The following is a 16,613-nucleotide window of genomic DNA, read 5'->3' on the forward strand; positions in this document are numbered from 1 at the left end:
CCCCCCTCCCCCCGCCCTTTGTAGGACCTGAGCAAAGCCAGGCAGGGAACAAGGGGTTGATGTCCTGATGTCCGCTGCCCCAAGGGGAAGGAGAGTGGCTGGTTGGCCAGCCCAGCTGCTGGGTTGGATGGGGTGGCGGGGGCAGGTAAGCAGGAAGTTTCATGCGGACCCTGGGGGGAACCTCCAGTTCTGGAAACTTCCGCTCACCCACAACGGGCTGTTGACATTGCAGATCTCCTGGGACAGAAGACTCATTCTTCCTGAGGACAGGCCCAGAGCACCCGGTCCACAATCTCATTACAAAAGTGGAGTGACAGGGACTGTAAGCAGCATTAAAGGGCCTGGACAAGCAACTTTAAATTAAAGCACACTGTTTTTTTTAAAAGCCGTACCTAGAAATTCCCAAGGTATCCAAAGAAAATTCAGAGAACCAATGCTGTCTTATTTATTACAGTAGCCAAGAATGAGTGTTATGAGAATGTTCTGGAAGGGGGGTATTGATGAATTGACAATGTCAGAGGGCTATTCTGTGTTCTTTGCCCTGGGAGCTTTCTTTCCTGGGCGTGGGCGCCGGTGCCTGGCGGTCCGCCCTGCGCTGCCCCAGCGGCCGTGTCCGGGGCTGGACTCAGTGGATGCCCTGCTTTGGCCAGCCGAGCTCCCTGGCATAGGCGCCCTTGCAGCTCCTGATCTCCGATCCGTGCTCCAGGCACTTGTTCAGGCCCGGCACCCCTGACCGCCAGCCGATGAAGCCCTGCGTGGTCTTCGGAACCGGGGGCGAGGGGAGGACCTGGGAGGGAGACGCAGCGGTCAGTCACCTGGGCAGCGGCATGAGGAGTGTCCACGGAGGCCCCCGACCCACGCGAGGCCTGGTGTGGAAGGACGGCAAGACAAGCCGGGGCCCGGGAGGCTCAGGCCCAGCCCGGTGCGTGCCCGCAGTCATGCTCACAGACACATTCCTGTAGCTCGTTGGACTCCTGTCCGCCAGTACGTGATTCTTATTTGATAAAAGCGCACACAGCGGGAAAAGTAAGGTGCAGAAATATCAAACACCGCCCTTCATAAAATCTGTGACGATATTGCCAGATGGGTTTTTGGTAGTTATAAACCTTCCGGCTTTGATTAGAAGGGTTTATGATGTGAGTACACACATACACACACACACACACACACACACACACACACACACACCAGAGACCACAGGGATGAAAAGCAATTGAACTTAATTAAAATCCAAAAGCAAAACGGGATCCTATCTGAAAGGAAAAGCCCCCACGCAATTTCAACTGTCACTTCCTTGGACAGACTTGAAATTTTTGGAACGGGAGGGTAAATGTTCAGGCAGTTCCCTCTCCCTGTGAAGCGATCGTCTGTCCTGCTCTCACGGGTGATCTGAGTGGAGAAAACGGTGAGGAATTTGTTCCCACGGAAGCACTGAGATGAAGAGGTTTAATATGCTGGGGTTATGAGTTCACGCTTGGCTACAGCATCTTGGTGAGGCGTGGTGGGAGGGGCGGTCCTGGTGGGCCAGCTGCCACTGGTGGGTGAAGCCCTTAACATGTGTTCTTGATGAAGCATTAAAATTAATCTCCTGAGGGGCCACAAGCAGGGAGGGTCGTCCATAAGCGCCAGAGGATCGCAGTTTCCCGCATCAGCTAGGGGGGAGCTGTCCCAGACGGGCCCTTGGGAACACGCAGACCTGCCTTCAAGCCTCCCTCCAACTTGTAGGAGAAACGCAACTGAAAACCTGCCTTGGTTGCAGGCTCCATCCCTGGCCCAGGTTGGGGGGCCGTGAGGGAGGCAACCAATCGATGTGTCTCTCTCACATCAATGTTTCTCTCTCTGCCTCTCCCCCTCCCTTCCGCTCTCTCTAAAAAAATCAATCGGAAAAATATCCTCGAGTGAGGATTAACAACAAAAAGCAAATAAAAAAGGAACACAAAAAACCACCCAGGAGGCCACGTTTCACCCACCAGATTGGCAAGGAAATGAAAACAGCGCCCTAAAAGGGCATCCTGGGAGAGCAGGTTGGTTCATTCTCTGTGAAGGGCCATGTTGCCGTTGTCTCCGAAAGTGGCCGCCTTCTTCCTGAGTTTTCATCTCCTCTTCCCGTCAGGACACAGAACGGCTTTCTCCGCAGCTGAGCAGAGGGCAGACCCCAAGATGAGAGTGACGGGCCCATGACGGGCTCCAGGGACCTTCGGAGCTGAGCAATTTCTAGTCTCTGACCACCTCCACAGCTGACTGGCCTCCATGGGAACACCCTGTCAGTCTTCCCCTCTGGGGGCGCCTGGCACTCATCAGCAACCAGGGCGATCTCACGCCCTGCTTTCCATTGCAGATTGGGTTCAAATCCCAACTGCTCCTCTGGTACCTGAGGTCCGGTGGGAGCTGGCCCTGCCCACTTCTCCATCCACAGCCCTTCCTGCCCCATCCCTCCCCCACCCCAGCTCACCAAGCTCCAGACACATCAACATCCCTTGCTGCTCCTGAAACATTGCAACCTTTGTTGTGCCTCAGGGCTTCCGTACATGCTGTTCCCTTTGCCGGGAATGCTTTTCCCTGGGCTGGCTCCTTGCCATTTTTCAGTCCTCAGCTCTGCAGGGGCTTTTCTGACCACCCCATCCCCTGTATCCTCCAACATCACCTGCCTATTTCCTCCATGGCATCTAGCACAGTGTATAACGATTTTGTTGATTTTCTTGTTTCACGTTGGTGACCCCAACCCACATGTGTGAGCTGGAGTCTTGCCTTCTAGTTCATCGCTGTTTGCACAGCCAAGCACCTGGCCCCTCCTCACAGCCTGCAGTCACTGGCACGCTCTAAAAGTGCCAGGCACAGGTCTAAGTCCTTCCCAGCATCCTCTCCTGGGCCCGACGCCATCCCTGAAGTAGGTGCTTTCATGAACCCCCATTGTGCAAGGTGGAAATAGAGACACAGAGAGGTCAGGCCACTGCCCAAGACCCCCAGGAGGGGAGTGGCTGAGTGATCTGACTCCAGAGCCCCGCCTTCCCTGCCCTGCTTCCCTGCACCCCCTGTAAGTGTTGGATCCAGCCCCTCGTTGTCTTGGCTCCCCTCTGCCTCTTCAAAGCCGGATGCAGAGTGTAGAGCAGCCACCTGCTGTGCGGGTGTGGAGAGGGCCTGGAAACGGCACCCCCACCTGCCAGGCGCGGCTGAGTTCTTACCTGGGGGGGCTGGCTGTCTGCACCTGCACCAAACACATGCTGGGTGGGGTGGGGTGGGGGGGCGGTTCTTGCTCACTCCGGGAAGCAAGTATTTAAAAACAACTTTGCAAACCTTGATATATTTCTCCACGGGGGTCACCGGCCGGATGTGGAACCTCTGGGGAAGCTCGATCCTGGGCTTTGGGGCGGGGGGTCCATCTTCACATTCGATCAACTGAAACACAATCCCAGACACAGGACACCCCAGACTGAGAGGGGGGATGCGCCCTCTTCATCGGCCCTAGAACTCAGCGTTTTACAGATGACAACGTCTGTCCCCACTGCAGCTAGAAAGGGGCTCACCCTGCAGTCTGCTCATCATATTCCCGAGGAGTAGTTTGAGGGGACTTCAAGATTATGGGCTCAAATTAAAAAATGCCAACCAGGCTCAGGACCAACCTTTTCAGACAAGAGCCATCCATTTCTCCTTTTAATTTTTGTTGTTATATCAGTATCACCTGAGGATATTTTTTTCATTGATTTTTCAGAGAGAATAGAAGGGAGGGAGAAGGGGAGAAGAGAAAAAGAGAGAGGGAGAGAGGGGAACATTGATTAGAGAGACACATCGACTGGTTACCTCCCTCACGTGCCCCAATGGGGGGCAGGAAGCCAACCTGCAACCCAGGTACTTGCCCTTGACTGGAAACTGAACCCGAGAGCCTTCGGTGCTCGGGCCAACGTCCCAACCACTGAGCCACTCTGGGCAGGGCCCCCATTTAATTTTTAAAGCAATTTTGAACTCTTCAAGAATCCAATTTAAATTACATATAAAGAATATTAATATAGATTCTTTTTATGCATATTATATTAATAAGAACTCATTTTTGCCCAAGCTGGTTTGGCTCAGTGGATGGAATGTCAGCCTGCGGACCAAAGGGTCCCGGGTTTGATTCTGGTCAAGGGCCTGTATCTTGGTTGCAGGCTCCTCCCTGGCCTGGGCCCTGGTCAGGGCTTGTGCAGGAGGCAACCAATAGATGTGTTTCTCTCACACTGATGTTTCTCTCCGTCTTTCCCTTTTTCTTCCACTCTCTCTAAAAGAAGAAAATCAATGGAAAAATATCCTCTGGCGAGGATTAATAATAACAACAAAAAAACAACAACTCACTTTATGCATAAAATTTCCAATTGTACAATACTCTTAAGTATTCAAAAAGCTCATTAAGAATGGCATCATTTCAAAGCTAGTGGGGTGGGCAAGTTACAAATGGGGTTGACGCCACCTTGACTCAGGATCGTTCTGAATTAGGTGGCGCTTATTTGGTTCTGCGACCCTCCAAGGACATGCGGCTTCCTCGTGTCACAGCTGGAGAGAGCTCAAAAGGGTGAAGCCTGGTGGCCGCCACCCCAGTCTTCGTTAATGGGCATAAACAAGCAACCCTCCGCACAGGGGTTGTTGTGCGGGTTAAATACGCTGCTTCGGAGGCAGCACCTAGGACCTGCGGGGTACATAGTAAGCGCTCAATAAATCCAGGAAGGGAAGGACCCTTCAGGTTTCAGAGGTGGCAGTCTTTGCCGACCACATGCTCTTTAATTTTATTCTTGCAAATTATACACTTCATAACCATTTATTCTTGGAAATGATTGATTCTATTACCTCTGGACTCATAAAATTTATATTTACCTCCTCGAGAGGGGTTGTTAAAAATCCCCAGTTCTGGGCCCAGTTTTGCTGTGCTTCGGTCTCAGCCTTCAGGCGGTATCTCCTAAAAAAGAAAGTTCCTAAGGGCTGGACAATATTCAGCAAGGTTAAAGTAGCAAATCCCAAAGGTTCACGGGGGAATCTGGCATTTGTCAATGTGCAGGCACTGACGAGGTTCTGTGCCAGGAGGGATCCTGTCACTGAGACCCTCACAGGACTGTGAGGAAGACATGTACCTGGAGAGCCAGAGGTGCTGGCTGGATGGCACAGTGGGTGCAGACAGGAAGGGGGCTGACTGCCTCAGGGGCCATCTGGGTACTTAATCTTGGAGGCCTCTGACCCACAGTGATGAGCATGTGTTAAATCATTAAGGAAGTTCATAATAAGTACCTTTGTTCTCAGGGCAAGGACTGGGATGGGGTGAATGAGGCACCTGGGGTGCAAAATGTAAGGAGGCACCCACTCCCAGGTTCCTGCAAGGGCACAGCCAGCACTTACATGACCTTGAGCTTGAGCCCTCCTTAAACATCCACCCAGCTGCCTCACTGGTTCCATCCTGCTTTTACTTCACATTAAGAAGCTGAGTTGACAGTAGAAAATGGTGGCGGATTAAGTGGAAGCTATACTGACACTCTCCCAGGACCAAACTGGAATTTCAACTAAAATACAGAAAAACCATCCTGAATAATCAACTGAAGACTAGCTGGAGAGAACCCTGATACCCAAGGATGGAAAGTGGAGACCGCATAGAGACTGGTAGGAAATTTGAAGGTGCAAAAGGGCTGGCCAGGCTCCAACAGACAGCAGCTGAAGTTCTGGAGGAATATCTCAGCTGTTGCGGGTTCCACTGAGAACTCTTGGGTCTAAATCCCAAGCTGGACTCCGCAGCCCAGAGCACCAGAACTGAGAAAGGTGCCCACATCACATCTGGCTGTGAAAAGCAGCGGGGTTGCTGTCTGCCAGGGGGCGATGACTGGAAATGCAGGCACCCTCTTAAAGGGCCAATCACAAAATTTCATGTGCAGCCACTCACCCTGAGCTCCAGCAGAGGGAGGAGAGAGTGGAGTAGAGCAGTGTGAGGAGCATCCAGGGTTGAGGGCTCTGGGGTTAGAGCTCGGAAGTCAGCCACTATGGTTTCCTGTGCTGAGTCATTCCCTCATACTGCAGACAACATCTTTTCCGGGCAGACCTTTACCACCCAGGCAGCTTTTGCCTGGGGGCAAGGTAAGAAATTGCTCCAACCTGTTGGAAAACCTCTCACCCCGCCCAGTGGAGTTTCTGAGGCTCATTTTTCCTCGTAAAGGAAAAAGTCATGCAAGTTCAAGAGGCACAGAGAGTCCCAAGCAAGAAGAACCCAAACAGGCCCATGCCTAGGCACATAATTAAAATGCCATAAATTAAAGACAAAGAGAGAATCTTAAGGGCAGCAAGAGAAAAGCAAACTTACCTACAAAGGAGCTCCCATATGGTGGTCAGCTAATTTTGTATGAGAAACTGTATAGGCCAGACAAGAATGGCATGGAGTATCCAGGATAATGAAATGTAAGGATCTAAAACCAAGACTACTATATCCAGCAAGGCTATCATTCAAAATAGATGCTGAAGCAAAGAGCTTCCCAGACAGAAAAAGGCTAAAGGAGTTTATCACTATCAAGCCAGCATTGTAAGAAATACTAAAGGGACTGCTATAATAAGAAGAGTAGAAAGAAAAACAGAGACATAAAGAATTAAAATGGCAATAAATAAGTACCTATTAATAATAATTAAATGTAAATTTACATATGCTCCAATCAAAAGACATAGGGTAGTAGAATGGATAAGAAAACATGACCCAAATATATGCTGTCTACAAGAGATCCACCTCGGAACAAAAGACACACACAGGAAGAGAGTGAAGTGATGAAAAAACATTTTCTATGCAAATGGAAACAAAAAAGCTGGGGTAGCAATACTCATAACTGACAAAATAGACTTCAAAATGAAGGCCATAACAAAAAACAATAAAGGTCACTACATAATACTAAAGGGATCAACCAACAAGATTATATATCACTGGTAAACATATATGCACCCAATATAGGTGCACCTAAATATATAAATAAACTTCTGGAGGACTTTAAGGGAGAGACCAACAGCAATACAGTCATAGTAGGGGACTTTATACCCTGCTGACTTCACTGGATAGATATTTCAGACAAAAATCAACAAGGAAACAATGATTCTAAAGGATACACTAGATCGTATGGATTTAATTGACATTTATAGAACATTTCACCCCAAAGCTGCAGAATATACATTCTTCTCAAGTGCACATGGGTAATTTTCAAAGATAAACCACATGTTAGCATGCAAAATAAGTCTCTACAAGTTCAAGAAGACTGAAATCATATCAGGCATCTTCTCACGCCACAATGACATGAAATTAGGAATCAACTATAGTAAAAAGATTTTAAAAACCTCAAATAGATGGAGGCTAAATAGCATGTTATTAAACAACGAATGGGTTACCAATAGGATCAAGAAAGGAGTAAAAAACTTCCTGGAAACAAATGAAAATTAACACACAACAACCCCAAATCTCTGGGACACAGTGAAAGCAGTACTGAGAGGGAAGTTCATGGCACTACAGGCCTATCTGAAATAAAAAAATTATAAACTATCTAACCCTACAACTTAAAGAATTACAAAGAGAACAACAAGAAAATCCCCCAATAAGTAGAGAGAAGGAAATAATAAAGACCAGAGTGGAAATAAATGACATAGTGACTAAAAAAAATAAAAAATACAAAAGCCATTGAAACCAAGAGCTGGTTGTTTGAAAAGATAAACAAGATTGATGAACCTTTGGCCAGAATCATCAAGAAACAAAGAGAGGAGACCCAAATAAATAAAATAAAAAATGAAAGTGGTGAAGTAACAACTGACACCACAGATATACAAAGAATTGTAAGAAAGTACTATGAACAACTATATGACAACAAGCTGGACAATGTGAATGAAGTGAAAAACTTACTACGAAAATACAATCTTCCAAAACTGAATCAGGAAGAATCAGAAAACCTGAATAGGCCAAGAACAGCTGAGGAAATAGAAGCAGTAATCAAAAAACTCTCAGCAAAAAACCCCTGGTCAGGACAGCTTTACAGGAGATTTTTACCAAACATTCAAAGAAGAAATATCACCTATTCTCCTCAAACTATTAAAAAAAATCCAAGAGGAATGAACACTTGCAAGCTCTTTTTATGAGGCCAGCATTAAATTAATTCCAAAACCAGAAAAAGACACTACAAAGAAAGAGAATTGCAGGCCATATCCCTCACAAACATAGATGCTGAAAACCTCAACAAAATATTAGCAAATCACATCCAGCAATATATTAAAAAAGATCATACAACATGACCAAGTGAGATTTATTCCAGGGATGCAAGGCTGGTACAATGTTTGCAAATCATTAAATGTGACACATCACATTAACAAATTGAAAGACAAAAATCACATGATCATATCAATAGATGCAGAAAAAGCATTGGACAAAATCCAACAACCATTTTTGATAAAGATTCTTAGCAAAGTGGGAATAGAGGGGTCATACCTCAACATAATAAAGTCCATAGATGATAAATCTACAGCAAACATCATACTCAAAGGGAAAAAAATAAAACCATTTCCCCTAAAAACAGGAACAGGATAGGGATGTCCACTTTCACCACTCTTATTCAACATGGTACTAGAAGTCCTAGTCACAGTGACCAGACGAGAAATAAAAGGCATCCAAGTTGGCAAGGAGGAAGTAAAACTGTGTTATTTGTGGATGGCATGTACACAGAAAACCTAAAAACTCCTAGATTTAATAAATGAATTTGGCAATGTAGCAAGATACAAAATTGACACCCAGAAATCAATGGCATTTTATACACCAATAATGAATTATCAGAAAAAGAAACTAAAAAAAAAACCAATCTCATGTACCACTGCAACAACAACAACAACAAAGTTAAGATACTTAGGAATAAACTTAACCAAGCAGATAAAAGATCTGTACTCAGGAAACTACAGGACATTGAAAAAAGAGATAGAAGAAGCTATAAACAAGTGGAAGAATATACCATATTCATGGATTGGTAGAATTAATATAATTAAAATGTTCATACTATCTACGGCAATCTGCAGATTCAATGCAATCCCTATTAAAATACCAATGGTTGGGAGAAACCAAGATGGCGGCATAGGTAAACACTGGAGTTTGCTGCCTCGAACAACCACTTCAAAAATACAACTAAAGTCGGAACGGACATCATCCAGAACCACAGGAAGACTGGCTGAGTGGAAGTTCTACAAGTAGGAGGAAAGAGAAAAACATACCGAGACTCAGAGGAGGCACAGTGCTGAAGTAAAATACTAAGGTGCAGAGTGCATGCGGAGCGGGCTGGCGGCTGAGGGCGCGGTTGTCGTTTTCAATCAGGAGGGAGTCTCAGGCTCTGAGCTCCAGTTCCGGGCGAGTCTCTAGGGACCCAGACTCATACGGGAGAAGCGGGACTGTCTGGCATTGCTCAGAACCCTAGGGCAGCTTTCTCTCCATGGGGCTTGCAGCAATTACTGGGACACTGAGAAGCAGAGCCTCTGAGGGCAAGACTGAGAGCATCCATAATTGTTAACCCTGCCCTGTTGATCCATGGGACCCGCCCTGCCCAAGCCCTGCAGGGAGACTTTTGCTGGATAGCCTCAGGCAAAGGCTAGATTAGCACCTCCCTAGAGATCCAGGAGCCAGGAAGCCCTGAGGTCAGAGTGGAGCCATAAAAGACACACTCAGGGGGCAGACTCAGTGAGCACCAAAGCCCCATTGAAGCAAGTCTAGCCCCAGAGGGGTGTCTCCAGCACAGAAGTTCTCCCACTGCAGACACAGCTGATTCTCACAGCCAATTGGCCTGGAGGTCAATTCCTCACAGTGATAACTACAACAATCAAGGCTTAATTATAACAAGACTGTGCACAAAGCCCACAAGGGGGTGCACCAAGAGTGTCTACCTCAAGTAATTGGGACACTTAGCACACAAAGGCACTCTATCGACACAGCGAAGCATAAAAAATGCCGAGACAAAGAAACAGGACACAAACAACAGAATTGGAGGAAAGCAAACTGTTGGAAATAGAGTTCAAAACCACACTTTTAAGGTCTTTAAAGAACTGTCTAGAAGCCGCCGATAAATTTAATAAGGCCCTCGAAAAGACTGGTGAGACCGCCGATAAATGTAGTGAAATCCTCAAGAAATCTAATGAGACTCTCGATGTTGTGATAAAGAACCAACTAGAAATTAAGCGTACACTGACTGAAATAAAGAATATTATACAGACTCCCAACAGCAGACCAGAGGGTAGCAAGAATCAAGTCAAAGATTTGAAATACGAAGAAGCAAAAAACACCCAACCGGAAAAGCAAAATGAAAAAAGAATCCAAAAGTACGAAGATAGTGTAAGGAGCCTCTGGGACAGCTTCAAGCGTACCAACATCCGAATTATAGGGGTGCCAGAAGATGAGAGAGAGCAAGATATTGAAAACCTATTTGAAGAAATAATGACAGAAAAATTCCCCTACCAGGTGAAAGAAATAGACTTACAAGTCCAGGAAGCGCAGAGAACCCCAAACGAAAGGAATCCAAAGAGGACCACACCAAGACACATCATAATTAAAATGCCAAGAGCAAAAGACAAAGAGAGAATCCTAAAAGCAGTAAGAGAAAGAAAATCAGTTACCTACAAGGGAGTACCCATACGACTGTCAGCTGATTTCTCAACAGAAACTTTGCAGGCCAGAAGGGAGTGGCAAGAAATATTCAAAGTGATAAATACCAAGAACCTACAACCAAGACTACTTTATCCAGCAAAGCTATCATTCAGAATTGAAGGCCAGATAAAGAGCTTCACAGATAAGAAAAAGCTAAAGGAGTGCATCACCACCAAACCAGTATTATATGAAATGCTGAAAGGTATCCTTTAAGAAGAGGAAGAAGAAGAAAAAGGTAAAGATACAAATTATGAACAACAAATACACATCTATCAACAAATGAATCTAAAAATCAAGTGAATAAATAATCTAATGAACAGTATGAACTGGTGATTGTAATAGAATCAGGGACATAGAAAGGGAATCGACTGACTATTCTTGGGGGGGGGGAAGGGGTGTGGGGGTAAGGGAAGAGATTTTACAATAATCGTACACCTATGGATGAGGACAGTGGGTGGGGAGTGAGGGTGGAGGGTGGGGTGGGAACTGGGTGGAGGGGAGTTATGGTGGGGAAAAAAGAGTAACTAATGTAATAATCTGAACAATAAAGATTTAATTGAAAAAAAATTACCAATGGCATGTTTCACAGATCTAGAACAAATACTCCAAAAATTTAGATGGAACAAAAAAATACCCTGAATACTAGTAGCCACAGCAATGTTGAGAAAGAAGAACAAAGTTGCAGGAATCACAATGCCAGATTTCAAGGTATACTACAAAGCCACTGTAATCAAAACAGCCTGGTGCTGGCACAATAACAGGCATATAGATCAATGGGACAGAACAGAGACCCCAGAAATCGACCCAAGCCATTAACCTCAATTAATATTGGACAAAGGAGGCAAGAGCATACAATGGAGTAAAGACAGCCTCTTCGATAAATGGTGTTGGGAAAATTGGACAGATACATGCAAAAAAAAAAAAATGAAACTAGACCACAAACGTACACCATACAAACAATTAACTCAAAATGAATAAAAGATTTAAATGTAAGTTGTGAACCATAAAAATCCTCGAAGAAACCACAGGCAGCAAAATCTCAGCGATCTCTCATAGCAATATGTTTATGGATACATCTCCTAGGGCAAAGGAAACTAAGGAGAAAATAAACAAATTGGACTATCTATACTAATAAAACGGTGATATGCTAATTAGACTAGATGTCTTCGGGACATCCATCCAGACGTCCTTCCGGACAAAGCCACGGTGGCGGGGGCTGAGGGAGAGACGGTTAGGGGCAATCAGGCAGGCAGGCAGAGGCAGTTAGGGGCAATCAGACAGGCAGGCAGGGGCAGTTAGGGGCAATCAGGCAGGCAGGCAGAGAGGTTAGGGGTAATCAGGCAGGCAGGGGAGCAGTTGGGGGCATCAGGCAGGCAGGCAGGCAGTTGAGTGATTAGGAGCCAGGGTTCCTGGATTGTGAGAGGGATATCTGACTGCCGATTTAGGCTGTGGGATTGGGCCTAAGCCATTAGTTGGGCATCCCCCAAGGTGTCCCGGATTGGAGAGGGTGCAGGCAGGCTAAGGGACACCCCCCCTTGCACGAATTTTGTGCACCAGGCCTCTAGTATTAAAATAAAAAGCTTCTGCACAGTAAAAGAAATCACAAGCAAAATGAAAAGAGAGCCCACTGTATGGGAGAACATATTTGCCAATGATACATCTGATAAAGGGTTAATCTCCAAAATACATAAGGAAATCATACAACATAACAAAAGGAAGAAAAACAATCCAATTAAAAAATTGACAAAGGACCTAAATAGACACTTCTCCAAAGTGGACATACAGATGGCCCAGAGACATATGAAAAAATGCTCAAAGTCACAGATCATTAGAGCGATGCAAATTAAAACAGCAACGAGGTATTGCCTCACACCTGTCAGGATGGCCATCATCAATAAATCAACAAATGACAAGTGCTGGCGAGGATGTGGAGAAAAGGGAACCCTAGCACACTGCTGCTGGGAATGCAGATGGTGCAGCCATTATGGAAAACAGTATGGAGTTCCCTCAAAAAATTAAATATGGATCTGCCAGTGATCCCACTTCTAGGAATATATTCTAAGAAACCCAAAGCACCAATCAGAAAATTAAAAAGCAAAATAAATACATGTTTGCACACCCACTCTTTGATATGAACTCAACTCAGCTTCTTTTTTTAAAAAATTTATCTTTGTTGTTGAAAGTAAGAGAGATGTACCCGGCCCCCCATCAACCCCTTCAAGCCAACCCCTCCCCCCACCCATGCCTTTACCACCTCACTGTCTGTGCCCATGGGTTCAGACAGTGCAATTTACACTAGCTAAGATCTGAAAACAGCCCAAGTGCCCATCAGGAGATGAGTGGATAAAAAAGCTGTGGTACATTTACACCATGGAATACTATGCAGCAGTAAAGAAAGAAGGCCCTTGCCTTAATGGTTTGGCTCAGTGGATAGAGCGTCAGCCTTCGGACTGAAGGGTCCTGGGTTCGATTCCAGTCAAGGGCATGTACCTTGGTTGCGGGCACATCCCCAGTGGGTAGTGTGCAGGAGGCAGCTGATCGATGTTTCTCTCTCATCGATGTTTCCAACTCTCTATCCATCTCCCTTCCTCTCTGTAAAAAATCAATAAAATATATTTTAAAAAAAAGAAAAAAAAGAAAGAAAGAAGGCCCTCTTACCCTTTGAGACAGCATGGACGAACCTGGAGAGTATTATGTTAAGCAAAATAAGCCAGTCAGGGGAAGACAAGTATCACATGATCTCACTCATATGTGGAATGTAAAGAACAAAATAAACTGATGAACAAAATAGATCCAGAAACAGAGAAACATGGAACACTCTGATGAATCTCAGAGAGAAGGTGGGGGTGGGTGAGTGGGTGGGAAGAGTTTAACCAAAGAATTTATATGCATAACCCGTGGGCACAGACAATGATGTGGTAAAGGCCCGGGTGGGGGAGGGCTGGCTGAAGGGGTTAATGTGGGAAAAAAGGGTACATCTGAATTACTTTCAACAACAAAGATAAATTTTAAAAAAGAAGCTGAGTTGAGTTCATATCAAAGAGTGGGTGTGCAAATATGTATTCATTTTGCTTTTTAATTTTCTTTCCTATTTTGGAATCAATACCTACCCTCCTGCCCCCCCGTGTCCTAACTGTTTCAGAGGCCCTGGCCAAGTTCGTTGTCTTGGTCCCTGAGCACCAGCAGCAGAGCTGTCACATGGGCCAAAAATAGGAGCCATACATAGGATTTTAAATTTTCTAGTATCCACATTAATACCAGTCCAAGTGAACAGGTAACTGAACTTTAACATCACTTCTGCTTTGGTGTGAAATCTTCAAAGTCTGGTATTTTACTTTACAGCTCATCCCCATTTGGAACCGTTCCGTTGCAAGTGCTCAATGGCCACTTTGGACATTGGATAGACAGTGTAAGTGCTTCACTGGCTCTGCTGCCATAGGAAGGGCCACCTGATTTGGTGTCTTGAAGGGTGAGTCGGAGTTTATCTGGTTGAGAAGGGAGGAAGGGGCATTCTAGGTAGTGGGAACAGAGCCTGCTATGGTAGTATCACCTAGAGGGGTGCTTGCATCAAGACAAAGATTTAAACAAAATCAGTAGTTGTGTATTTTATGCTAAATAATGTTGGCTTTCCATTTTCAAGAGTGATGCAAAGGTTTTTTTTTAATAAAAATAAATGGATTAAATGAAACAAAGTCAGTTTAAAGAAAAATAGTAATGACTATTATAGGTTAAAAATGGTAAAAGTCACATCGATGATAAACAGGATAACTGAAGTTTAAGAGGCAAACATTTATGGTTTGTTGTTACTAAAATTTACTTACTGGCATCTACACTGGTAACTTCCCATATTGGTTAAAACTTCACAGAGATGGGATAATGTTTAGCACTCAGAGAGAATGCCAAATAAAACAACCATTACACATGTCTGCTGAATATAAATCTGATAGAAAATGGATCTATTCTTTAAATTAAAATCTCTTATTACTTAAAATACCAGGAAAAGCAAGCGAGAATATAAAGTGTATATGTATTTCTCATTCAAAAAGAAAAAATATGAGATTTTTGTTTTGTTCCCCTCTTAAAAAATTGGTAAATCTTAAAAATAAGTACACATCTTAAAAAGAAGAACCAAGGCTTTGCATGGTTGTAGAGCCCAATGCGCAATCTTTCAGGCCTTTGTGGTGAGCCTAAGAGAAGGCGGAGAATGAAAGGCCCTTTGGTCGACTACGTGTCCCTATTACGGCCCTCTTTCCTCAAGGCCCCTGACCACCTCCAGGACATGGCGGACACCGGGAAACTGAGGCCGCCAGATGTGCACACTCCAGGTGGGAACGGCCCAGCCCACCGGTAACCGGATCCCCGACGTTACCAGATCTGGTCCTGGGCCACGAGGTTCATGCGCTCGGCCTCTGCGATGCTCATTGGTTTGTGCGCCATGGCCCCTGAGGTCTAGGTTGTCCTGCACGCTGCTGCCGGTGCTCAGCGTCTTTCGTCGTCCAGGAGACCGGTTGCCGAGCAACGGGAGACGCAGAGGCGGAGCCACATCTCGCGGAGGTGGGGCCATGGCCCCGCCTCCGCCGGCGTCTGTGCTCTTCGCCCACCTGCCCACCTGCCCGGACTGGAGGCAGCAATCCCCCTCCTTCTCTGCGGAAAGCCCTGAGGAAACATCATGACCTTAACCCCGCCTCCTTTAACATGTAGGCCTGCAGTGCAAGTACACACACCGGCAGGCGCACCACGCCTGTGCGCCAGGCTTAACCACTTCTCTCTCGGGGAGCAACCCCTGCAGCGACGCCTGGATTAGGGAGCGGGACATTCCAGCCCACTCCCTTGGCGAGGGCAGAGCTTGGCTTTGCCACTTTGCGAACTTTGTGCCCGGCTGCCTGGGCCCAAATCATGCTGGAGGTTTGTCCGCATCGCTGTGCGTAGCCGGCAGGTGATCCCTTCCATTCGCTCCCCTTCCGCTGCTGCCGGAATTGGAGTTGAGTGGCCACCACGACTATGACTATTCCTGCACGGCCTCTGGAGAACATGTGTGCGCATGCCTGTCGGCAGCCACTCTATAGCAATCCCCAAAGGGAAGTCACAGGTCAATCTCCTCCGGACCCTGCACCGCACACTCTCTTTCATGCCCATCCACAACGACACCCCGTCATTGGGGTGCTAACTGGGGTTAGTGGACTGACACGTGGACCCTCAAGGCTTCTACCTACCACGTTGTCATAGGCCTGGAACCGGAAAATGGGTCTAAGATTCAACAGTAAGTGAATCCATGGCAGGGGTTGGGGGAACATGGTTCTGCCTGAGCCGCCCTGAGACCTGCAGGTGTCCAGCGTCTGTAGGACTGAGAGCAGAGGCAGCATCTCCCACCATCTCCAAGGCCGCTCACCGGGAGGTGGAGGTTTTCATCTTCCAATGGGGTATCCGTGGTTCTTCCTGGGGTGTCTCCCTTCTCCTCTTTCTCCCACCTCTCCCCTTAACCACAGATCTGTGACTTTACAGGGTGTTTGGGGATGTGTTTTACTCTCGTAACAATGTTCTCCAAACCCAAGGGACCTGATGCTCTTCTTGGCTCTTGGAAAGGCTGCCTGGGGTGGTCCCAACTGTCCACTCAGCCCAAACAGTGAGGGGGTAGGCAGAGGCTGGAATGGAGCCGGATGGGTTAATAGTGAGTGGAGAACACACCAGCCTCAGGGCTGGGCAAGTCTCGGGCTGGGCAGGATTGCCACAGGGTGGACAGTGTGCAGGGCTTTTTCCGGCCTTTTCGCTGAAGTCGCCATCCCTACACAGGAGGGAAGATGTCCTGGGAGGACTGTGAATAGTGAGTGGCTGGCTGGGAAGAGAGGAGGATCCACCAAGTGGGAAGGCAGCGTCTGATTCTCCCTCAGGAGGCTTCGGAGATGATTCGTTAAAATGATTGATTAGGAATAAACTCATTCAAGAATGTATCTATAAGCCAGACCCTGAAGGC

The 16,613-nt window shown here is 46.4% G+C and overlaps 1 protein-coding gene across 1 annotated transcript; it reads right to left on the minus strand.

The window, feature by feature from the left end:
* Positions 1-430: 430 nt before the first annotated feature.
* Positions 431-15,141, minus strand: CIMIP1 (ciliary microtubule inner protein 1). Its single transcript, XM_081097910.1, has 4 exons — positions 15,012-15,141; positions 4,843-4,924; positions 3,295-3,396; positions 431-787 (listed from the first exon to the last, which is right to left on the minus strand). Exons 1-4 carry the CDS (start codon positions 15,077-15,079, stop codon positions 626-628), a joined length of 414 nt encoding a protein of 137 aa, XP_080954036.1. The 5' UTR covers positions 15,080-15,141; the 3' UTR covers positions 431-625.
* Between the last annotated feature and the right edge of the window lie 1,472 nt (positions 15,142-16,613).

This window comes from Myotis nattereri (genome assembly GCF_964212035.1).
Source record: "Myotis nattereri genome assembly, chromosome: 8".
In the NCBI taxonomy this organism is placed as follows: domain Eukaryota; kingdom Metazoa; phylum Chordata; class Mammalia; order Chiroptera; family Vespertilionidae; genus Myotis; species Myotis nattereri.

What these genes read in the sequence shown, in the direction of transcription:
- CIMIP1 (XM_081097910.1), bottom strand. Translation starts at nt 15,079, where the DNA reads ATGGCGCACAAACCAATGAGCATCGCAGAGGCCGAGCGCATGAACCTC. An exon ending in GTGGCCCAGGACCAGATCTG is followed by an intron (nt 4,925 to 15,011) that starts GTAACGTCGGGG and finishes TTTCTTTTTTAG; the next exon opens with GAGATACCGCCTGAAGGCTG. An exon ending in TAACAACCCCTCTCGAGGAG is followed by an intron (nt 3,397 to 4,842) that starts GTAAATATAAAT and finishes ATTGTGTTTCAG; the next exon opens with TTGATCGAATGTGAAGATGG.